General features: G+C 48.2%; 1 protein-coding gene across 6 annotated transcripts in view; it reads left to right on the top strand.

Moving 5' to 3' along the window:
- ARHGAP24 (Rho GTPase activating protein 24) overlaps positions 1–25070 on the top strand; it is a 184241-nt gene that overhangs the window by 79977 nt on the left and 79194 nt on the right. For all 6 annotated transcript variants that reach the window (XM_064149592.1, XM_064149591.1, XM_064149590.1 and 3 more), the window contains one exon: positions 6050–6137. In XM_064149592.1, coding sequence (XP_064005662.1) covers positions 6050–6137 — 88 coding nt within the window. The remainder of the gene's footprint in view (positions 1–6049; positions 6138–25070) is intronic.

The raw sequence follows: 25070 nt of genomic DNA, 5'->3' as shown, positions 1-25070 counted from the left end.
GAAGCTGAAGGACAGGGGGTTCAGACTGGAGCTGAGGAAGAAGTTCTTCAGTAGGAGGTTGGTGAGACTCTGCAGTAGGCTGTCCAGGGAGGCTGTGGATGCCTCCTGCCTCGACGTGTTCAAGGACAGGTTGGATGAGGCTGCGAGCAACCAAGTCTAGTTTGAGAGTCTTCGCTGCCCGTGGTAGAGGAGTTGGAGTAGATGATCTCTGAGATCCCTTCCAACCTAAGCCATTCTGTGATCTTCTGGTTCTATGATTCAACAGAAATTGATCTGCATCTAAAAAAGCTTAAAGCTTCAGGAGCTCTTTCAGAAGAGCAGATTCCAGAGTGTTGACAGCAGATGTCTGGTATGAGCTATTTTTTCTTGTTAGCTGGAGGAAAGGCCCCTTTCAACAACCACCTCAGGCAGGGAGCAGGCCAGTGGCCAGAACATGACTGTGTTTGCCAGAAACCTTGCAGTTTTGTTTCTGTTCACCTGCTGTGTGAACTTTGTCTTGGATTTCCCTCCTGCCTCCTCCATCCACTTTGGTAAGGCCTGTCCCACAGACTCCGCAGATCTTCATGTTCATTTATGATTAAAATAGCAGCTTGGCATCTAAACTATTTATATTAATGTGGTGTAGAAGAGAGCAGCTGCTGCAGTGCAGTTAATAATGGTGGTCTCCAGTCACCCTGAATCCATTTTTACCCCAGACTGTCTGGCGTTCTGTGAGATACACCCTCAAGAGCTCTGCAGGAGGCTTGTCACTGTCTCATGGAAAAGCAAATCAAGGATTATTTTGTACTTAAATATGAAAGCTCATCAGAAGCTATGAGGGCTAGAAAACGATCAGGGGATTGGAGCACCTCCGCTATGAGGACAGGTTGAGGGAGCTGGGTTGTTCAGCCTGGAGGAGAGAAGGCTTCAGGGATACCTAATAATGACCTTCCAGTACCTGAAGGGGGCTACAAGAGGAATGGAAGAGGACTGTTTGCAGAGACCTGCAGTGACAGGAGGAGAGCAATGGTTTCAAACTAGAGAGAGTAGTTTGAGATTGGATGTGAAGAACAAGTTCTGCACCAGGAGTGTGCTAGAACACTGCAACAGGTTGCCCAGGGGAGGTGACTGTGGCCCCATCTGTGGAGATCTTCAAGGTGAGGCTGGACAGGGCTGTGGGCAACCTGATCTAGTGGAGGATGTCCCTGCTGAGTGCAGAGAGGGTTGGACTGGATGATCTTTGGAGGTCCCTTCCAACCCAAACCATTCTGTGATTCTATTATAACCCCAAGTACACTCAGGTGTTTGTGCTGTACGTTTAGAGAGCCTTGCAGACTAGCTGAAAGTGAGGCAAAGTCTGGATTATGAAAGTCTCAGTTATTCTCACTGAAGAAAATGCTGGTTTAGGACAGCACAATGTTGAGAAGTAGTGACTACTTTTAAAAGACATCTTTAAAGCAGCCTCTCTGCAGCACAGGGTGAAGTCCAGGAGCAAGTCCTCCTGAGGCTTTTAGGATACAGAGGGAGCATCTGCATAGCTCAGCTTCATCAAGGCTTTGGATGTGGTCTCTCACAGTGTCCTTATACTCAAACTGCTGAGGGGAGGGCTGGAAAGATGGACCTTTTTTTTTCCCTGTGGTTACTGTCTAGAACAGAATTGAAATCTGTTCAGTGAGTTTATTTTTTTTTTACCTTAGTCTCTTTGACTGAATCATAGGGGAAAGGGACCTGGAGATCCTGATGAGCAGAGTGACCACGAGCCAGCAATGTGCTGTACTTTTTTTCAACAAGGTTGTAGTGTTGTGTAGTGTTTCCACAGCTAATTACACTGTTTTCCCCTTAAATCAATCCTCCTGTAGGGTGGGAGAATTCCTAATGAGAATCACATGAAATTCCAGGCTGGTAGGGGTTGGAAGTGACCTCTGGAGATCATAGAGGCCAACCCACCCGCCAAAGAAAGTTCACCTAGGGCAGGTCACAGAGGAAGCTGTCCAGGTGTGTTTTGGTGGTCTCCAGAGGAGGAGATTCCAACACCTGTAGCAATGGGGCTTAGCAAAGCATTTGATTATAATTGGTAACTCTAATGTTTTACTTCCCATCATGGCCTAGATCCTTAATTTTTCCCTCAGCTGTGGGAATGAAACCAAAGAGAGTCTATGAAGGCTATCAGCGGGACCCTGCAGCTGCATGTAGTGACCACTGGTGAGCCACCTTTTCAAAATGAGGAAGGAACCCAAGATGGAATAGAAAGGTCAGGTTTAGGGTCTTTTTTCCCCTCCCTCTGAGTCTTTCCTTGAAGAATGTTTAGTTCTTGAGCAACCCAAACTTCTGCATCCTGTGAGTCACCCTCAGCACTCGGCCAGAGAAGCAGAACTGCCCTGATAAGGACAGAAGTGTTGGAAATTGAAAGGCAGCCCTGGGTTTACCACAGCAGGGGCTCTGTGCAGCACTGCTGCCCTGCTGGAGCACAGCCCACAAACAGAGTGGTGATGGGACTGGAGAGGGACTTGGGTCCCCCCTTCTGTGAAGAACAGCCCACGAGTGCTGTTGGGCAAGTTCACCATGAGCCAGCAGTGGGCTCCTGGCATAGGTTCAGAGGAGTGTGACTGGCAGGTCAGAGGAGGCCCTCCTCAAGCTCTGCTCTGCCCTGGTGAGGCCTCAGCTGAAGCATTGTGTTCAGTTCTGGACTCCCCTGTTCAAGAGGGACAGGAAACTACTGGCGAGAGCCTAATAGAGGCCAAGAGGATGATTAGGGCACTGGGATGTGACTGAGAGACTTGGGGCTATTTTAGCCTGGGGAAGAGCAGTGAAAGGGGATCTGTGACTCTCTTTTCATGGCCAGATTTTTCTCCCTCTCCCATGTTTTCTGTTTTAGTCATCTGTGTCTCTTGTTCCCTGCTGGCACCACAGTTTTTCATTTCTTTCTCTGAAAGGAGAATATGAAACTGGTCCAATCTGTAGTCTGGGGCTGATATTTTTTACAACACTTGTGAGCAATCTGTAGAGTATGAAGCAGTGTCAGGGTTTCTAATGATGGAACATTTGCATGCACTGATACTCAAGTCAAAACACGTTTCCTCTGGAAACTACCTTCATCTTTTGTACCCAAATTACTGCCTTGTTAGATGGCTGAGATTAGATTGTTGGGTTTCTTCTGTTATTCCTCCGGAACAAGATGCTCAAGGTTAAAAAACACAGCTTTAACTTAGGAACTTCTTTAGCTCTCTCATAGTCTTTTGCATTATCAAAGCTGAACAGATGGGCCAGATGCTGCACCTTAAGGACCCAGAAAGACAGCTGAGCAAAGGCACCAGCAGTGACTAGGGTCTTCTACGTGTGTGAAGCAGCTGGGGGCATGAGGGGCCACAGGGTGTTTGTTACAGGACACCAGGATGCCAGTGTGCTCATGTGAAGCACTGCCAGCTGCTGAGGAACCAAGCAAAGGGACACTCCAGAGAGCTGTGGCACAACTGTAGAGATGGCACCAGAACAGCGAAGGGGAAGTGGTGAGGGCGGACAGGCAGGGTGAAAGCAGACAAGGTGGGAAGTGAAAGCACTGCAGGCACTGTTGTAGGCTTTCCTCACTTGTCTGGGGCAGTTGAGTGGTTGCTGCACTAACCAAGAGGTGTTCTTCTTCTAGCAGCCCTCAGAAATGTATATAGATAGGTACTGCCTGAAATCGGAGAGGAGGTTTGGTTGGGAAAGATCTCTGAGATCATCCACTCCAACCAGCAACACAGCACCACCAAGACCACTAAACCATGTCCCCAAGTGCCATGGCAACACCTTTCTGGAACACCTTCAGGGATGGAGACTCCACCTTCCTGGGCAGCCTCTTCCAGTCCCTGATCACTCCTGCAGCAAAAAAACATTTTCCTCATCTCCAACCTAAATATCCCTTGTTGCAATTTCATTTCATCTCCTTCACTCACCTGATCCTAGAGAGCAGAGCCCAACTCCCACCTCACTGCAGCCTCCTCTCAGGGAGCTGTAAAGAGCAGTGATGTCTCCCCTCAGCATTCTCTTCTCACTAAACATCCCCAGCTCCCTCAGCTGCTCCTTCCAAGCTCTGTTCTCCAGGCCCTTCATCAGCTCTGTTGTCCAGTCCAGCGCCTCAATGTCTCTCTTGGAGTGAGAGACCCAAAACTGAACCCAGGACTCAAGGTGCATCCTCAGCAGTTCTGAGTCCCTGGGGGACAATCACTTCCATGATCCTCATGATCAGACCATTGCTGATCCAGGCCAGGATGCTGGTGGCTTTCTTGGCCACCTGGGCACGCTGCTGACTTGCCCAGCTGGCTGTCAACCAGCACCCCCAGATCCTTTTGTGCTGGGCAGCTTTCCAAACACTCTGCCCCATGCCTGCAGGATTGGATGGGGTTGTTATGACCCAAGTGCAGGCACTTGGCCTTGTTAAACCTCATACAACTGACCTTGGCCCCTCAATCTCACGCACTGTTGGTTCCAATAACAATGCTGAACATAGAGAGCAAAATAAACTCAGCTTGGAGCACTTCTCTTGTCAGACCACAGCGATACTCTGTTGCTGTTTGGGTTCCCTTCATGTTAACTGTCATGTTTAGCTTTGGGCTTTGCATTTCAGTTGACAAAATAGATTCCACCTATGAGAGGAAGGCGCTGGGGTTATCAATATGATAATTGGTTTGGTTTTCTCTTCTCAAAAGCTATCATTAACTCACTGAAAAGTAAACACTGAGGGGTTTTTGCATCAGAGGATTAGGTAGCATCACATTCTAATGAGGCTGCAGCTTGTCTGTTGCTAATGAGCTGACAGCAAACTGAGTGCAGTTCTCATTTACTGCCTCATAAATTGATTTTGCTTTACAGTGCTGTGGGCTAAGTCTTCTTAATTTTGTATTTTTGTTTAATTGAATAGCAAGATTTATAATTAGCTTCAATATGTTGTTTGCCTTCACTGGCACAAACTCCTCAGCCAGAGAAGCTTACTCTGGTGTGAAGACTCTGAGCTCCTTATCCTGGGTGCAGCTTTTTTAAGACAAAATCAGATTCACCTGAAAGTTAAACTTCCTGGGAAAGAATCACAGAGCTGTCAGGGCTGGAAGGGACTGACCTCGAGGATCATCCAGTTCCAACCCCTCTGCCATGGGCAGGGACACTTCACACCAGGTTGCACAGAGCCACATCGAGCCTGGCCTTAAAAACATGGAATCATAGAATCAGTCAGGGTTGGAAGGGACCACAAGGATCACCTAGTTCCAGCCCTCAGTTCCAGCATCCAGAGATGAGGCTTCCACCACCTCCCTGGGCAACCTGTGCCAGTCTCTCACCACCCTTATGCAACAGGACCTTAACGGCCTGTGGTATTTGACTTAAAATTCACAGGTAAAAAAGGTTTGTAGAGATTCTTATTCTTATTCTTATAGAGATTCTGTCTTATAATTCTGGAACCTGAATAGGCCTAAAAGAAAGCTGGGGAGGAAGTTTTGACAAGAGATTTTCATGATAGGATGAGGGGCAGTGGCTTTGAGCCAAAAGAAGGGAGATTGAGAGTGGACATGAGGAAGAAATCCTTGAGAATGAGGGTGGGGTCTCATAGAATCACAGAATCAAGCAGGTTGGAAGAGACCTCAAGCTCATCCAGCCCAACCTAGCACCCAGCCCTGCCCAACCAACCAGACCATGGCACTAAGTGCCTCAGCCAGGCTTTGCTTCAACACCTCCAGGGACGGTGCCTCCACCACCTCCCTGGGCAGCCCATTCCAATGGCAATCACTCTCTCTGCCAACAACTTCCTCCTAACATCCAGCCTAGACCTCCCCTGGCACAACTTGAGACTGTGTCCCCTTGTTCTATTGCTGGTTGCCTGGGAGAAGAGGCCACCCCCTACCTGGCTACAACCTCTCTTCAGGTAGTTGTAGACAGCAATGAGGTCACCTCAGCAGAGCAGAGGGGCAGAATTCCCTCCCTGTCCTGCTGTAAAGAATCTCTTCCTAAAAAAGTCTAAAAAGAAGCAGTGTTGGTTGATCAGAAGTGTGGCAGCAGTTTTCATGGCATGGTTTTTAGTTTTGTGGGTTTTTTTTTTCTTTAGGGTGCCATCTTCCTGCCTGGCAACAGAGTGATTGAGCATCCCTGCAATGAAGAAAGTCCAGGGAAGTTCCTTTTTGAAGTTGTTCCAGGTAGGATTTTTCTACTCTTATGTAAAAAAAAACCAAAAAAAAGCTTTTGCAGTTTTGTGCTCAGTGACAAATGGCCACATCTGTTCTGCTGGAACAGGAGCTGAAGGTGATTAATGATTCAGTGTAATGAAAAAAAAAAAGAAAAGGCAAAAAAGGTTAATTCTTTCAGACATTCACTCATGACTTCTTTGCATTCACCTGCAGGCTGCGTGGGAAAAGGATGTGGGTTTTGTTTGTCAGAGCAAAGCATGGTTGTTCAAGGGGCTGTGTGGAGTGGCATGGTGACAGCATGGTACAGCACCAAGTGTAGTGGTAGCTGTTTGAGGTTGCATTGGATGCTGGGACATAGTGGGTTATGTGGTAAAAATGGGATCAGTTGGGCTTGATGACATCGGCATCGTCATTTAAGAGTGCTCCCTGGTCACTGAGGGCAGGCGAACAGCTCCTAACAGTGATCACAGGGTGTTAGGGGTTGGAAGGGACCCAAGGAGATCATGGAGTCCAACCTCCCTGCCAGAGCAGGACAATGCTATCTGACACAGATCACAGAGGAACACATCCAGACAGGCCATCAAAATCTCCATAGGAGGACCCCACAACCTCTCTAGGGAGCCTGTTCCAGCGCTCTGTGACCCTTACAGTAAAGAAGTTCCCCCTTGTGTTGAGGCAGAACCTCTTTATTGCTGCTTTGAGAGCCTGAGCTGCTTTTTGGAGTAGTTTTCAGATTGGGATTGATTGATCATTTATCTGTATTCTTGGGGGGGGTTACATTCTTGGGCTGGGGACTGAGTGGCTGGAGAGCAGCCAGGAGGAAAGGGACCTGGGGGTACTGATAGATAGTAAGCTGAAGATGAGCCAGCAGTGTGCCCAGGTGGCCAAGAGAGCCAATGGCATCCTGGCCTGCATCAGGAACAGTGTGGCCAGTAGGACAAGGGAGGTTATTCTTCCCCTGTACTCAGCACTGGTCAGGCCACACCTTGAGTACTGTGTCCAGTTCTGGGCCCCTCAATTCAAGAAAGATGTTGAGGTGCTGGAACATGTCCAGAGAAGGGCAACAAAGCTGGTGAGGGGCCTGGAACACAAATCCTATGAGGAGAGGTTGAGGGAACTGGGCCTGTTTAGCCTGGAGAAGAGGAGGCTCAGGGGTGATCTTATTACTGTCTACAACTACCTGAAGGGACATTGTAGCCAGGTGGGGGGTGGCCTCTTCTCCCAGGCAACCAGCAATAGAACAAGGGGACACAGTCTCAAGTTGTGCCAGGGTAGGTATAGGCTGGATGTTAGGAAGAAGTTTTTCACAGAGAGAGTGATTTCCCATTGGAATGGGCTGCCCAGGGAGGTGGTGGAGGCGCCGTCCCTGGGGGTCTTCAAGAAAAGACTGGATGAGGCACTCAGTGCCATGGTCTAGTTGACTAGCTAGGGCTGGGTGATAGGTTGGACTCGATGATCTTGGAGGTCTCTTCCAACCTGGTTGATTCTATGATTCTATGATTCTATGATTTGCCTCAAGGACAGAATCCTGTCAACCAAAGGTGTATATTGCTGATGTGATTTACTACCTTAGACTCTGGCCTGAGATGATTTCAGAGCACTTTTCCAAGTGAAACAACTCCATGAAACAAACAATTCTAAGCCAGAGGCAGCAGTGACAAATCCTCTTTTTGTCTGTGAGTGTGGGCAGGCTGAGAACTCGTGTGTGTGTGTGTTTGTTTATTGGTAATACATGCAAATTATTTGGGGAATGTCCGTGGGAGGAGGTTTGTTCCGTGGTACCAATTCTCCGTACGCAGCCGTCTCTGGAGAGGAGAGAAAGAAATGTGTGTGTGGAGGCAAGCAGCCTGCAGTTCTGATGCTGTAATTAAAAGAAAGATGCCTTCAATTTGCATTTTGAAAACATTCTGTTCGTTCCTGAAGTCATGACTTGGCTTAACACTTTAAATTGGTGGTTTGTTGGGTTTTTTTGGTGTGTCTTCCACTTTTGCTGTGCTGATGAAGTTAAATTTCCAGGAGCAAAACTGTCTCCTGCACAGCATGGGCCCCATGCTATGGTTCTATATAGGTGTCTTCTGTGGCTGTGAGCTGCTGTGGTCGTTCTCAGCTTCTCCTGCACTCAGAGTGTTTCATACTCTACAGAAACCAGAAGAGAGTTTAAATAAATACATTTTTAAGGGGAAATCTGAACATACAGAGCACAGTTGTCTGATTAGGTTGGTTTTTTTTCCCCTGATCTTTACTAGTTTTATTTAGAAGATTAACTCTCATTCTGTGTAATTCTTCCTTTCTAGAGACCTAAGATTTTATCTCGGTATGCAGATCAAAGAATTATAGATTGGTTTGCATTGGAAGGGACCTTAAAGACCATCCAGTTCCAAACCCCTGCCCATGGACAGGGACACCTTCCACTAGACCATCTTCTTTCAACCTAGCCTTGTACACCTCCAGGGAGGAGGCAGCCGCAGCCTCCCTGGGCAGCCTGTGCCAGTGACTCCCCACCCTCACTCTCACGACTTGCATCCTCATCTCCACTCTCAATCTCCCCTCTCCCAGCTTAAAGCCATTGTCCCTCATCCTGGCACTCCAAGCCCTTGGTAAAAGTCCCTCCCCAGTTCTCCTGTAGCCCTCTTCAGGTACTGGTAGGCTGCTCTAAGGTTTCCCTGGAGCCTTCTCTTATCCAGTCTGAACAGCTCCAGCTCTCTCAGCCTGTTCCCACAGGGGAAATTCTCCAGCCCTCAGATCATTTTCATTGCCTCCTCTGGACCTGCTCCACGTCAGCTTGCTCAAGGCCCCATACAACCTGGCTTTCAACACTTTCATGCTTAGAGCTTCCACAGTTCTCTGGGCAACCTGTGCCAGTGCCTCATCACCCTCATAGGAAAGAATATATTTGTGTAACCCAAGTCAAGCTTCTTCTAGATTGAAGCCATTGCCCTTCCTCCTGTTACTGTGTGCCTTTGTGGGAGCACCACCAGCTCAAAAACTGCCACAGAATCATAGAATGGTTTAGGTTGCAAGGGACCTCAAAGATCATCCAGTTCCAGCATCCAACTGCAGGCAGGGACACCTCCCACTAGAACAGGCTGCCCAAGGCCTCCTTCAACCATGCCCACACATTTCTTGGACGTTTCCAGGGCATGGGGACTCCACCACCTCCCTGGGCAGCCTCTCCCAATCCCTGACCACTCTTGCAGCAAAGAAATTGATCCTCATCTCCAACCTAACCCTTCCCTGGCACAATTTCAGGACATTTCCTCTCCTCCTATCACCTGATCTACAGAGCAGAGTCCAACCCACCTCTCACTGCAGCCTCCTTTCAGGGAGCTGTAGAGAGCAGTGAGGTCTGCCCTTGCTTTCTTTTCTCCAGACTACCAAGCCCCAACTGCCTCAGCCACTTGTCACATGATGGCCTCCAACCCCCTCACCAGCCTCATTTCTCTTCTGTGGACACACTCCAGGACCTCCATGTCTTTCTTATACTGTGATGCCCAGAACTGAAGCCAGTATGAGGTGTAGCCTCACCAGTGCCAAGCACAGGGATACCATCACTTCCCTGCTTCTGCTGGCCATGCTGGCTTTGATCCAGGCCAGGAAAGCTCACTGAGGATGGAGATGCTGCTTTCCTTACAGGCTTATCAGAGTGATGGGAGCACAGTGCACTGAGCAAGTTCCCTTCTCTTGATTTCAGGAGAATATTGTTTGTGTGTTGAGGGCTTTCCTGCCCTGCTGCCCAGAAAGGCCTTTCCATGGTGCCTATGTGAACATCTACCTGTGTGCATCTTTGGTGTCACACTGGTACTCTATGTTCCCTCCACCATCAGCATGGCTAGCACAGAGCTGATTCCCCTTTCTGCAGACTACAGCCCCCCAAACCAAAGTGTTAAACCAGGCAGCTGCTTTGCCTCGTTCCCTGCGCTGAATTCCTGTCTCCTCCTGGTGTGACCTCGGTGGATTTAATTGGCGCTGCCAAGAAGATGAATGCCTTCCCTTGCACACACTGACAGCCAGCAGTGCCTCTTCATTAGTTGTCAGGAGCACAGGACCTCAAGGGCATTGCTGATACTGCTGGATAAACTAATTGTGCCTGTTGAATCAGATGGGCCCAGCCTTGCTGCACAGTCACACCTCCACGCAGTGCCATATTGCACCAAAGCACTTTAAGTGCTGCTCGTTCTCTACTGGAGATCTCCTGGACACGTTGCCATCCTGATTATCAGAGAGAGTGCTTAGAAATGCATTGATAAGGAGTGTGGATGCCTTGGCCTGCTCTGTCTTCTCCTTGCTCTTCAGAGGCAGCTGTGACAACTTTAAATGCTGCCTTTTTTTTTCCCTAAGTGACCCTTGGAAATGCCTGGAGTCAGTCAGGCAGAGAAATGAAGCTGGCTGAGGTTTCACTGCTTGTTTCTCACAAGGTTGGCAGTGAGGGCTCAGTTAGAATGAGCTCCTTTCCAATTTAAGCAGGAGCTCTCATGAAGTGCAGATATTGGCTAGAAGGTTTGACTCTTCTAGTTTGGAGGAAGCAAAACCCAAGCCATCCCCAATCCTACATCTCTGTGAAAAGAGATGGTGAGACATGGCATCATAAAAACCTGCTGCTCTCAAGCTCAGTTCCTTACTGGAACATTCTTATCATCAATTTCTTTAATGTAAGAGTGGTCAGAAATTGGAAGAGGCTGCCCAGGGAGGTGGTGATGTCCCTATCCCTGCAGGTGTTCAAAAAACACGTGGCCGTGGCACCTGGGACATGGTTTGTTTGCCATGGTGGTACTGGGTTGATGGTCGGACTTAACTTTGAGGTCTCTTCCAACCAAAACAGTTCCATGATTCTGTGATTCTATCAAGAATTGATGTGACTCGGTCTTGACAAGAACTAAAGAACTACCAGTGAATGTCCTGTTTATCCTGCAAGTAGACATGAGTCCTCTGTGCAGTTCTGGAGCCCCCAACATAAGAAGGACATGGAACTGTTGGAATGAGTCCAGGGGAGGCCACGAAAATGCTCAGAGGACTGCAGCAGCTCTGCTATGAGGACAGACTGTGAGAGTTGGGGCTCTTCAGCCTGGAGAAGAGAAGGCTTTGGGCAGATCTTGGAGTGGCCTTCCAGTATCTGAAGGGGACCTACAGGAAGGCTGGGGAGGGACAAGGTCTTGTAATGACAGGGTGAGGAGGAATAGGTTTAAACTGTCAGAGGGGAGATTCAGACTAGATGTTAAGAAGAAGTTGTTTGCAGTGAGGGTGGTGAGACACTGGCACAGGTTGCCCAGGGAGGTTGTGGAGCACAGAATCACCCAATGTGATTGAAGATTGGGTGACTCTGTGCTCCACAACCTCCCTGGAGGTGTTCAAGGCCAGGTTGGATGAGACCTAGAACTAGTGGGAGGTATCCCTGCCTATGGCACAGGGGGGTTGGAACTGGATGAGCTTGGAGGTCCCTTCCAACCTAAACCATTCTATGAGGCACATTTTCCTAGTGAGAAGATGTGGTCCCTTTTGTGGTAGAACTCCAGCACGTGCCTAGCATTGAAAACCCTGCAACAGCAGATCATTTAAACATCCTCTCTTTAACTGCAGGAAGCTTTTCAGCATTGATAATGCAGATTTTGTGGGGCTGAAGATAACTCACACCTCAGCCACAAGGTTTGGATGAGTCATGAAGCTCCAGTAGCTGTTCAGCATTGTCTGTGTTCCCTCCATCAGCTCTACACCTGTTGGACTGGATGATCTTGGAGGTCTCTTCCAGCCTGGTTGATTCTGTGACACACCTTTTTATTTGCCTATACAAATGAAACGTGTGTGGATGCTTTGGGCATTTGCTGGTGTGTAAATCCAAACTTTGTCTCAAACAAAATGCCTTTTGTCTTCCTGACTACAGTAGCTGTCTGAGTGGCACCTCTGACAGCCACTAGCTTCATAATTTTAGTTTGACATATCTCTCTCTGGAGGCAACATCACAAAGTCTGGTGAAGTAAGAGACGTAGCTCTGTTTTGGATAGCCTGCTCAAGGCTTCAGTTTTTAGCTTCTTTCATGTCAGCAGTGTCCTTGGCCTGTCATAAAGCACAGCCTGAAACTTGGATTTCCAAACAACTCCTGTGGAGTGAGAAGACAGTGCTGGGAAAAATCAAGTCTCTTCTTGCTAGGAACAGTGATAGAAGGAGAGGAAATGGCCTGAAGTTGCCCCAGGGAAAGTTTAGAATAGACATCAGAAGGCACTTCTTTCCTGAAAGGGCTCTCAAAGCCTGGCACAGGCTGCCCACGGAGGTGGTTGGATGCCCATCCCTGCAGGTGTTTCAGAGAGACAGAGATACCATGCTGAGGGCCATGGTTTAGCCCCAGCCTTGGTAGAGTTAGAGAATGGTTGGACTGGATCATCTTAGGGCTCTTTTCCACATGAAGTGGTTCTTTGTAACGCAAGCTCCGTTTGGATGAAAGGGTGGTTCAGCCAAACGTGCTCAGGCACTTCCCAGGGCCTGGCTTTTCTGAATGGAAGTTGGATTATTTTGCTGAAGTTTTTACCTCTTCTTGCAATGTTCTCTCACGTTCTTAGGTGTTGCTGTTTGACCTCATCCACTACTCTGTGACTGTGGTGGCTCACAAGTCCTTTACTCTTCATCCAGTCCTTATGCAGATCTTCATTTCCCTCCCTTTCCAGTTCTGTTGCCAGAGGATCACTGATCCTTATTTAAAAGCAAGTACTGCCTGCCTTCTTTTCCAGCCTTGTATTAGAGTGGGACAAAAGTTTGTAAGCCCATGGTGAGGGCAAGGACTTCACTTGTCTTTGCTTCTTCAGCGCAGCTGAGTCTAGTTGAGAGGTGTCCCTGTCTGCGGCGGTGAGGTTGGAGTAGATGATCTCTGAGGTCTCTTCTGACTTCAGCTTGCACTTCTGTGAAATTTAAGGCTGAAAAGAAGGATTTCTACCTCATATCTGCCAGCTTCACACTTGTGTCGTGGACATGGTGCTGATTTGTTACTCAGTGTGGTCAAAGCCAGGTAGGTTATCGTGTGACAGGAAAAGAAACTCTTTGGGATGTATCTTTGCCCAGGTCGACATTGTCTCATCTCTGCTCATGGAGTCGTACCTCTGGAGATGGCAATCTCTGCTAATGAGTTTGCAAGTCTTTTCTAGAGTTAATGGCATCACTGCTTGTGACATCTTGATCTTCTGTGGTGCACTGCAGGTCCCTGCTATGTTCCTAATTTCAGTGTGTGCTTAGCTTTCATGAGCTAGATGAAATAACAAGGAGGAACTTGGGGTTGAGGTGTCTTTGTTTAGAGAGGGCTTCGCACTGCCAGCACAAGGTTGACTGTTGGGTCTTAATGAAGCTGGCCTGCAATTTAGGTGATTATTGAGGAAGGAAAAATGTCAAGGAGAGCAGTGCTTGATGGTGTTATGTTGCCTCTGCTGCAGACCAAGCAGTCTCTTCTGTGGGAGGAGAAGGACTGTGTTGAAAGAAGCTGTCCTCAGCAGCCAGCGTGTCTGTCCCACAGTGTGCACGGCAGGTGGTGCATGTCTAGGGGCAGTCTGCCCTTTTGTGCAGTCAAGGCTGGCAGGAGGATCTGCTCTGCAAAGGACTTCTTTCAGGGTGGTCATGGAAAACGTGACAGCCTCACCAGCCTGTCTGCTGCATGCCAAGGTGGAGGAGAGAGAAGGGTAACACCCAGAGAAGGGAGACCTTTGTGGCTTGCCAAGCATGGCACTGGGCTCTGGGCAGGAAGATGCCATCTGCTACCATTTGGCAGGGCTGGGACATGAGAGCACAGAGCACAGTATTGTCCTCGACCTTGGTGGAAGGAGCTGGCAGTGTGCCTGCTGGGCTGCTGTCTTCAGCAAGCCATAGGAGTGGGAGGGAGCTGATGGTAAAACAGCAACTGTGTCTGGCATGCTGCAGTGGTGCCAGTGCTGGAGAAGAGGGACAGGGCTGCCTCAGACACCACTTCCCTCTCTGCTGCTGCTGCTGCAAAAGGACATGCTTCACCAGGAGCAAGTGGCTGCTGCTGCTCACCCCTGAAGACAGCAAGGGGCTCCCAGACCATAGTGGAATAATGTGCCTGACAAGAACAGTGACTCCTTTAAAGCTCTTAGTAATGTTAGAGGGGGAATAAGAGGAGGTTTACACAGGCTGATGAGAGCATGAGCTGGCTCAGTGGAGACCTTGTTGAACTTGGATAAACATCCCCCCAAACAAGATTAGCTACAGCAGGGGCTGGTTTCCTTCAGAAGGACAGAGCCTGCAGCTTCATCTCTTTCAGTTTGTGTTCTGGCTTACTGTCACTCCTTTGTGGGCCTCATTTTCTAGGAGCAGAGAAGAAGAGCAGGGCCTTAAGGAAGCACTTGAGATAAACTGAATAAACCACCAGGTAGCTCTTTCTCAAGTAATAAAGGGCTGACATCTCACCCAAGGGAACAGCATGATGCAGAGGTGGGAGAGTGCACTGTTAGCAGCAGGCAAACCAAGAGAAGAGATCAATGTGTGAGACATGGCAATGATTTGAGCTAAGGAGAATGATGAGGTAGTTAAAAAGTGGGGTGCAAAAAGATGTGCAAAGGGGAATGGTTGTGTCAGGGGAATGACAGAATCACAGAATTGTCAGGGTTGGAAGAGACCTCAAGGATCATCCAGTTCCAACCCCCTCAGCCATGGGCAGGGACACCTCAAACTGTATCAGATTGCCCAGTGCCACATCCAGCCTAGCTTAAAAAACTTCTAGAGATGAGGCTTCCACCACCTCCCTGGGCAAGCTTCATGTTCCTCCATGGGAACATGAAGTCTAAGAGATGGATGTCAGGAAGATGGGGGCAGACTCTTTTCAGTGGTCCCCAGTGACAGGACAAGAAATAATGGACAAGAAGTTGAACAGAGGAAGTTACAGCTATATATATATGGAGGAACTTCTTGATTTTGAAAGTAGCAGAGCACTGGGACAGGCCACTCAGAGAGGTGGTAGAGTCTCCATCTCTAGAGACTTTCAAGGCCCTCCTGGATGTGTTCCTGCATGACTTGCTTTAAGTGATCCTGCTCTGACAGGAGTTTTGGACTCTGATCTTCAGAAGTCTCTTCTAACCTCTACCATTTTGTGATTGTGTAATAATTTGGACCATACCCTTATTATTTCTTGATCATTGGAAGTGAAGCTGTGGTAAAGGCAGAGGAATGGCCATAGCACAGAGCTTGTTGCAGGTTGTATGTGTGTGTTGTCTCTCCATCTGCAGCACTGCAGAGGAGCACATCCGCAGTGGTGGAGGAGAATCCAGGCAAGAGGAGCAGCCTGCAGTTTGTTAGGGGCCTGTGATGGCTAAAAGTGCATTTAGCTTCCATCTTGGGTGATGCTGGTAGAAGGGTCAGAGCTTTGACAGTGATGGATATGTGAAACCAGTGCCATTTTTAGCTGTCCCCAAATGTTTCCTGTTCTGTTTATTTGATGTAGCAGGAGTATGGAAGTCTTTGTGTCCCTGTACTGCTGAGGCTGTACCTTGGATACTCAGTTCAGTTTTAGGGCCCTTACTCCAAGAAGGACATTGAGGGCAGTACCAGAGAAGGGCAATGAAGCTGGGGAAGGGTCTGGAGAAGAGGGCTGGGGAGGAGCAGCTGAGGGAGCTGGGGGTGTGCAGTGTGGAGAAGAGAAGGCTGAGGGTAGACCCCATTGTTCTCTACAGTTCCCTGAGAGGAGACTGCAGTGAGGTGGAGGTTGGGCTCTTCTCCTTAGTCTCAGGTGATAGGAGAGGAAATGTCCTGAAATTGTGCCAAGGAGGGTTAGGTTGGAGATGAGGATCAATTTCTTTGCTGCAAGAGGGATCAGGGATTGGCAGAGGCTGCCCAGGGAGCTGGTGGAGTCCCCATTCCTGGAGGCATTCAAGAAAGGTGTCCCTTGGGGACATGATTTAGTGGCCATAGTGGTTTTGGGCTGCTAGTTGGGCTGGATGATCTTAGAGGGCTTTTCCAGCCAAGACAATTCTATGATTCCATGACTCTATGCCTGCTTTCTGTTTTGCTCATACTGCCAGGCACACTGCAGGTGGGGCTCAGCTACAAGCATTAGACACAGGGAGGTTCTCCTTGCTGTGGCTCCCTCCTGCCCTGCTGCCCTTGGTACACAAATGATGGGGAATGGGAATAGTTAGGGATAGGTTTTGGCACATTCTAGAAAGCTATAATTTTGGCTTCCTGGAATTATATGTTGTGTATTCCCCCTACAATTCATGTTTATGAAATGTTATTACAGCATGGCTGAGTTCAGAGTTCAAAAGTCTGGACAGTTTCAGCCTTGATTTAGCTTGGGTGCATCCTTGGAGGCCTGTTGTACTTAACCTGCTTCTGCTTCTGACAAGAGCAGGTGAAGATTAAACACTGTACTTAGCTCTTTGTCTCATCTTTCCCTCCTTCAGTGGTTTTAATTTCCAGTGAGGGTGGGGATACACTGGAACAGGTTACCCAGGGAGATTGTAGCTGCTCTGTCCCTGGACGTGTTCAACACCAGGTCAGACAGGACCTTGAGCAATCTTATCTAGTGGAAGGTGTCCCTGCCCATGGCAAGGATTTGAACTGGATGATCTTTAGGGTCCCTTCCATCTCAAACCACCCTTATGATTCTGTCATAACTTGCTGCAAAATAAAATACAAAGGTTTTTACCCAGCTCTCCTGCTCAGTAAAATTTGTGTTCCTCTAACAGTAGTGTGAAAACTGCTTCTTGTTAATTGGTGAGATCAGTGTCCTGTGGAGTGTGTGGCACTTCTTTTGGTGGCTGCTTTGCTAATTTATGTACTGAAGTGATTCATCTTGGCCAGCCCTTAAATAAAATGAGGTTTAAATCTAAGCTGAACTTTTTGTGCATCTGAGGCAGTGATGCCTGAGCTCTTCCTGTGCTCCACAGCAATATGGCTCCTGGTTTCTGCCACTAAATAGCCTTCCTGAATAGGATGTGTTTAAGATTAGCTTCTCTAGATCCATTCATCCTTCTGCTGAGGTGGCTGATGAAGTAGTTTATAAAGACCTCTCAGATGTAAAGACCTTGTAAACAGGCTGAACTCTGCCCTGACACAGTGCCAGGCAATTAGCTGAGAGCATCACTTGTTTGCTGCTGCTTCTGTTTACTTCAGTGTGTACCCCATGGCAGCAAGCAGTGCTGTTGTCGCCAGGCCTTTGGCTGTTCCTCTGCTTGGTGGCTTTTTCCATCTCTCCCTTTGCCCTCCTAAGGGAAAGAATTGTAATCCCCTTTTCATCCCTGATGAGCCTTTCCTTCCTCTCCCCTGTGTCTTCCTGCCTTTGAGCTAGCTGTGTTTCTGCCCTCATTGTGGTCTCTGCAAGTTGGCAAGGACAGCAGTGGCACTGCCACTCCAAGTTCCAGTTACCCTATGCAAACCACCCTGGTTTCATTGCCCAAAGCCTCCAGGCAGCCTCACAGAAAAATCTTGCTCCTGAAAACCTCACGATGGGGACACATGGATCAGGACTGAAAAGGGTTTTTTGTCTCAGCTTTTCTTGCCAAGGGTCAGTTCCAGTGTGCAAAGTCTGGCACCATTAAGAGTCCACTGATTGCCAGGGAGATCTTAGAATCATGGATCCATGCAACCAGGAGGTTAATAAAGTTAATGTTTCATTTTTGTGTACTGTCCTGGGTAAGAGAGGCCAAGTGCATGGCAGTGCTGCCCTCTGCAGCCTCCTGTGCTCGTGGCTGTCGCTGTCCTGGGGAGTGATGTTAGGGCAGCCCTAGGCGGATAGTACTGGAAAGCCACCAGCCCTAACTCCTCCTGTCATCATCCCACTAATATGCTTTGTGACAGCAGGCTAGTGTGCACCCCAGCCAGCCTCTCACACTGTTCTACAGGCAAGTTCATAGAATCACAGAACGGGTTGGAAGGTACCTTCTAGATAATCTAGTTTCAACCTCCCTGCCATGGGCAGCGACACCTCCCAACAGCCCAGCTTGATTTGGGCTCATCCAGCCTGGTCTGAAACACCTCCAGGGAGGGGCAATCTGCAGCATCCCCGGGTAATCTGTGCCAGGGTCTCCCCACCCTCACTCTAAAGAATTTCCTCCTCATCTCTAGTCTCAGTCTCCTCTCTCCCAGCTCAAAACAATTCTCCCTCGTCCTGGCACTCCCAGACCTTGTCATAAGTCCCTCTCCAGCGCTCCTGGAGCCCGTTCAGGTACTGGAAGGCTGCTATAAAGCTTCTCTAGATGCTTCTCTTCTCCAGGCTGAACAGCTCCAAGTCTCAGCCCGTCCCCACAGGAAGGTTCTCCAGCCCTCTGATCGTCTTTGTGGCCTCCTCTGGACCTTCTCCAGCAGCTCCATGTCCTTCTTGTGCTGGGGGCATCAGAACTGGAGGTAGTGCTGCAGGTGAGGTCTGAGTAGAGGGGCAGAATCACTTGAAGAGCCAAGCCTTGCCTTTCAAGCTGAGGAATTCACTTTTAATCTATCCACCAGCTCCTCACTGCCTGTTTCACAGCAGAGCCCTGTTCTTGACATGGTTGTAATTTTTTCCCTTGTGACAATTTCATGTGCAGAAAGGGAGCACGATGACAGACTTTCTGGAAAGCCAGCAGGGAACCTCCAGAAATAGCTTACATTTAGTAAATTGAAACGATTAGGTCATGAAACTCACAGAACCAGTGCAGGATGCTGCTGCTGATTTTCATATTGACTTTATTGTTCTGCAGTTTGAGTTGTGAGTAATGCTCAAGTGACAGAGGAAGCCACTATACACCCATGCTAGGAAGAAAGATGCAGTGGATCCCAGTGGTGTAAAACTCCTCTGGAAAGTAGGATGCTGTAGTGGTGTAAACCTCAGCGTGGTTTGGCTCTTCCTGCATAGTTCCTCAGCCCATCAGAAAGTCTCCACTGAGTATGAAGCAGCCTAAACAGGTTTTTCATGGGCATCCTCACAGGTTGTACCAGGTCCTGGAAGCAAAACTGACAACACAGTGAAGGCAATGAATGCTTTAATGTAGTTTTCCTGTAGTATAATCTTAAAGCTGACAAGTTAGAGCAGACAGCAGGTGAATGAATGCTTTGAGGATAGATCATTTTGCCTCTCTCTTACCAGGCACATAAATCTCTCTTCAGTTTATATATATTACAAGTTCATATATATATATACACACAGATTATATATATAACAAGAAGAGAAAATAAATATGTAAACAGTTCCTTCCATTTGAATTTAAATTACCAATTATTGTGAAATCAAAAACCAATAAACAAACCAACAGTTGTTGAGGTTGCTCAGGCCAGGCTGGATGGGGCCTTGAACAACCTGCTCTAGGAGGAGGTGCCCATGGCAGGGATTTGGAACTAGATGATCTTTAAAGTCCTTTCCATCCCAAGCCATTCTGTGAATCTATGATTACTGCAGAGAGGCAGAACTCAGTACGGTGTTTCTGTGTTGATCCTGACTGTAGCTGGCTCAGATTCCATCACAGGTTTGCAAGAAGCAGGCTTCCAGTTTCAGTCTGTTGGCTCCATTTTGGGACCCATTTATGACCTCTCTCTGGCAAAGCAACACTTAGAATTTTGCAGTGTTGCATCTCACTCCTGATCCCCCTGGCAAAATTCCCAGCATCTTCCACATAAACAGGACTGCAGCTCAGTTATGGCAGGACATGGTGGAAAATAGAGTGATAAATGGAAATAGGAAAGAGGATTTCAGGTTGTAAATGGATAAGTATCAAATTTGAATTGAGTCATTACAGCCGTGTTTAACCACCCTCTCTCAAAGCCAGGTTGGATGGGACCTTGAACAAGCTGCTCTAGTAGGAGGTGTCTCTGCCCATGGCAGGTGGGCTGGAACTAAATGAGCTTTTAAATCCATCCAACCCAAAGCATTCTGTGATTCTATGATTTCTCCATGTTCTGGAAAGATAAATTTATTGCAGAGACCTGAATAACTGCATGTGGTCAGGAAGTCTGTTGCAGATTGCATCCAAAAGCCTTGTCTATAATGAGATATCCCACAGCTCTGGGAGTCTGTTCTCCAGTGGAAAATCAAGCAGGATCATGGCAAGTGAGACTGCTGTTGTTTGTGGGACTTACTGCATGGAAGAATAATCATGGAATCACAGAACGGGTGGGATTGGAAGGGGCCTTAAAGAATATCCAATTCCAACCCCCCTGCCATGGGCAGGGACACTTCCCACCAGCCCAGCTTAAGACCTCATCCAGCCTGGCCTTAAACATCTCCAGGGAGGGGACATCCACAACCTCCTTGAGCAACCTGTGCCACTGTCTCCTCTGCCTTGCTGTCAAGAATGTATGCCACATTTCCACTTCCAATCTCCTCTCTCTGAGCTCAAAGTCTTTGTCTTTTGCCCTGATGCTCCCAACCCTTGTCTAAAGTCACTCCTTAATTCTCCTGTAGCCCCTTCAAGCACTGTAAGCCTGCTCTAAGGTCTTTTTGGAGCCTTCTCCTTTCCAGGCTGCACAGCCCCAACTCTCCCAGCCTGTCCCCACAGAGGACATTCTTCATCCCTCTGATCATCTTTGTGGCCTCCTGTGGGCCCATTCCAACAGTTCCATGTCCCTTGTGTGTTCGGTAAGGGAACCTAAGAAGAAACCCACACAACTATGTCCACTTTAAGATGTGATTTGCCTGTAATAGATTATATTAAAAAACAAAGAGGACCTTGAGGTTATTGAGTTACCTCTGAAAAATGTTGACCTTGAAATAAGAACAATATCCACTATCTAAAATCTTTCCTTTGCTGTCTGGAAACTAATTCTCTTAGAATGACTTCTCACCATGGCCAGTAGAGAAGGAATGGCTGCCAGGAGGGTGGAGGTTCCCTTTGGACAAGGAGCCCCATGGCACAGACAGGAATGATGGGGACAAGTTCCTGATGGGGAAATTCCCTTTGGGCTCCAGGAGAAAATGTTTTCCTGTGAACAGAGTCAGACACTGGAATCGTCTCCCAAGGGGAGCAGAGGAGTCCTCTTGATGGGACAGTTTGAGACTCAGCTTGCCAGGGTGCTGGGCCAGCTGATTGCAACTTTGCTGTGAGCTAGAAAGATTGGAGCAGAGGATCCCTGGGGCCCCTTCCAGCCTGACATTCTGTGACTGTGACAGTGCTCTGCATGGACATTCTTCAGTCCTATTGCTGTGTCCCGAGAGGCGCAGCCCAAGATGAACTTTATGTTCCTTCAATGACAGGAAGCAGAAGAATGAGGAAGAGGTCATCCATGTAGAAACACTTCCCACTCTCAGCTCCTTTTCATTTTCTGTCATCTTTTCCCAGATGATTTAGTGCTGTAGCTACTTAATGACTTCAAACAGCACTAATAGCAGCAGCCGCTCCCAGTACAACCGAACCGGTCCAGCCCAGCAACTCAGCACAGAGCAATGAGGTTAACTTCATACTGGGGGGCTGTGGGCTAAGGATGTCTCAGAATTCATAGAGTCATAGAATGGTCTGAGTTGGAAGGGCCCCTCACTGATTTCTTCCCCAAATGGGTTGTCATGGCCTGAAACAGCCTGCCCAGGGCAGTGCTGAAGTCCCCATCCCTAGAAAACCATATGGCTGTGGTGCTGAGGGATGTGGTTTAGTGGTGGCCTGGCAGTGCTGGTACAGGGCACTACATGGTGATCTTCAAGGTCTTTTCCAACCAAACCAATTTGTGATTCTATGTTCCTGTCACTTTTGTTAAAAGTCCCTCTCCTGCTCTCCTGTAGCCCCTTCAAACACTGAGAGGCTGCACTAAGTTCCCCCCTTCTGCTCCAGCCTTCTGTTCTCCAGGCTGAAATGGCTTAACCTTCAAAGTCATTATTATTCAGAGCAGCAACGCTGTATGACAGCAGCTGGCAAACATCCACCTCCAATATATTTCTCAGAGCATGATTGGTGTTGGGAGTCATTATCTGATTTCTTAGATGCTTTCAAGTGTGTCTGCTTCTCGTTTCTCCTTAGGAGACAGACAGAAAATGGGATTTGATTTCTGGAAGGAAGAACGTAGGCAAAAGGTCTAGCATGGGAAGAAGCATTTCTCTTCAGTGCCACTGAAATGCTAACTTGGTCCCACCTAGAGCAGGTGTTTCTTGCAAGTGGGAATAGGAATGGTCTAGTGCAGGAGGTTTTCCTAAGGGTGATGAAGGGAGATTTTTCATTTCTAGAGGAGAAAGTCTCCATAGCTGCAAACTGCAGTGCCAGGTGGACACTTGGACTTCCCCACAGATGAATATTTGAAAGCAGTTTGAAGGTTTTACATTAACTTAAAGTAAATAAAAGAGGAACTCAGCCAGCATCACTGGCTGGAAGGTTAATTCCATGTGAGGTTTCTTGTCTGATGACTGTGAGCCAGGCTGCATTCATGGGATATTTGCACTCACCAACTGTGATATCTCTTTGATATCCCAGCAGATAATGGTTTCAGGATGCAGTCAGGAACTCAAAAGATTTGTGTAGCTGGGGATGCAGGCACGGAAGTGAAACAAACATACTGGGGCTTAGTCACACAGAATCTCAGAAAGTCAGCTTGGATGAGATCCCAAGAATCATCTGCTCCAACCTTTCTAGCTCACAGTGCAGTTGCAGTGAGCTGGCCAAGCATCCTGGCAAGCTCAGTCTCAAACTGTCACCTGGAGAGGACTCCACTCTTTCCCTTGAGAGATGATTCCGATGTCTGTCTGTGCTCATGGGGAAACATTTTCTCCTGGAGTCCAGTGGGAGTCTCCTCAGACTGCTTTTACAGCAGGCTTTTGATATCACGTGCAGTGGAATGAAAGTCTTGCCTCATGGGGAAGAGGCAAAGGAGAAGCTTACACTGGCTATTGCACCAGTACAGCTACTGAAGGGCTCTTTTGCTGCCTTCAAAGTAAGGCAGCCTGAATCTCACAGCAGCTCAGTTCCTTCCTCCTTTCTTCTACTCTGACTTTCTCTTTCTGCCTGAGAGAATTTCCATTTGTATTCAGGGATCCTTCTGGGTCTGTGCTGTGTCCAGGCTTGGGCTAGCTAGCAACATGCATCCATGGAAGGAATTTATATTGTCTGAGAGGCCTGAAGAGTGTAAATGGTGTTTTCACACAGTGCAGCTAATTCCCGCAGTTCCCACTGCTTTAGGCTGTTGCTGCCGATGAAAAGCAAACAGAAAGGTCTGGGAGCTGAGGAATGCAGCCTAGAGGCACGAGTCAGCAGCAGGCTCCCATGGGTTGTGCAGTGCAGCTTGAATCAGACAGGCAGCTGCAGAATCCTCTGCCAAAGAGAGGTGCCCAGCACTCCTCATTGGCCAGGCAGTGGTTCTCAGAAGCTATCAGAGCATTAAGGAGCAGCAAGGTAATCCACTTCAGTAGCTGCATGTCAGCAGATGGAGGTAATTCCTTGAAGATAGAGCATACTCTGAAGGTGCAGTCAGTAGAGCAGTGTTTCACATTGAATTGTGAGTTGGGTTTGGTGGGAAGAGACCTCTAAGATCCCTAAGTCCAACCGTGGCCATTAAACCACGTCCCCAAGTGCCATATCTGTGTCTTTCTTGAACACCACCAGGGATGATAACTCCAACTGCCCTGGGCAACCTCTTCCAATCTCTGACCACTCTTGCAGCAAAGACATTTTTCCTAATCTTCAACCTAAACTTCCCCTGGCACAATTTCAGACCATTTCTTCTTGTCCTGTCCTCTTATACTAGGGAGAAGAGACTAACTCCCACTTGGCCCCAGCTTCCTTTAAGGGACTTGCAGACAGCAATGTGATCTCCCCTCAGCCTCTGCTTCTCCACACTAAACAACTCCTCATCATCACTTTGTTGCCCTTCTCTGGGCCTACTCCAGCAGGACCTCGTTAGTGTACATGACAGGGAGCCCCTGGGGATGGAGTGTTTGGTGCTCAGTATGTTTAGGAGTCTTTCTCTTGTGGCCTGTAGCTCTTTTAATTTTGGCCATGGTGTTTGGGAACCTCATTTGAGGTTGCAGAAGTTTCCGAGTGTTGCCTGCTTGGGATGGTGGAATTGTTCCAGGGGTGCAGTTGCCATGGTAATGATCAATCTCCATGCAGGCTTAGTAGTCTGTCTTTAGGAAAGACAAGAGCCTAAAATAAGTTGTTCTGAGGTGGGGAGGCTTTGATTTACACTACCCTATCTCTAGATATGCATCTATAAAGTCCCATCTTAGAATCACAGAATGATTTGGGGTGGAAGGGACCTTAAAGGTCACCTAATTCCAACCCCACTGCCATGGGCAGGGGCACCTTCCACCAAGTTCGATCAAGGCTCCATCCAACCTGGCGTTGAACATCTCCCCTGTTCCATTGTCCCACCACCCTCACTGTCAAGGATTTCTTCCTCACCTCCACTCTCAATCTCCCCTCTCCCAGCTCAAAACCATTCTCCCTCATCCTGGTGCTCCCAGCCCTTGTCATATGTCCCTCTCTAGCTCTCCTGTAGCCCCTTTGGGTACTGGAAGGCTACGCTAAGGTCTCCCTGGAGCATTCTCTTCTCCAGGCTGAACTGGATGAGATCTTGGAGGTCTCTTCCAACCTGGTTGATTCTATTATTCTTAATTAGCATGTGGATGTAAAAGGGAATTCTGCAGAGGAGTAATGCACGTGTCCAGGAGGTCGAGTCAGCAGCAATTAGGCTCATGAAGTTGTTCATTGAGTCACTTGCTACATTTCCTCTCAAACAAGTGCCAGTTGTCAAGCCCTTTGTCAGTGCTTTCTCTGCCCTGGGGACCTGTCAGCACACCTGCCTGCAGACTTAGTGTTCATGCAAGAGATGGGAGTAGGGAGGTGTCCATCTGAGAAAGCAGATGGTTGCACCTATAGAGTTGCAAAGTGCATGAACTTCTGTTTGTGGTGGCTTGAGAGAGCATGAGTCTGAGAGTCACCAAAAATCTGAAGCCATCTTTGTGCGTGTGCATGAGGCACACAGGGAGGTGCTTGAGGCCCCACCCCTGAAGACCTTCCAGGTGAGGCTGGACAGGGCTGTGGGCAACCTGATCCTAGTGGAGGATGTCCCTGC

This window comes from Pogoniulus pusillus, chromosome 10 (genome assembly GCF_015220805.1).
Source record: "Pogoniulus pusillus isolate bPogPus1 chromosome 10, bPogPus1.pri, whole genome shotgun sequence".
Taxonomy (NCBI): domain Eukaryota; kingdom Metazoa; phylum Chordata; class Aves; order Piciformes; family Lybiidae; genus Pogoniulus; species Pogoniulus pusillus.
This window is presented reverse-complemented; position numbering and strand designations above follow the sequence as displayed.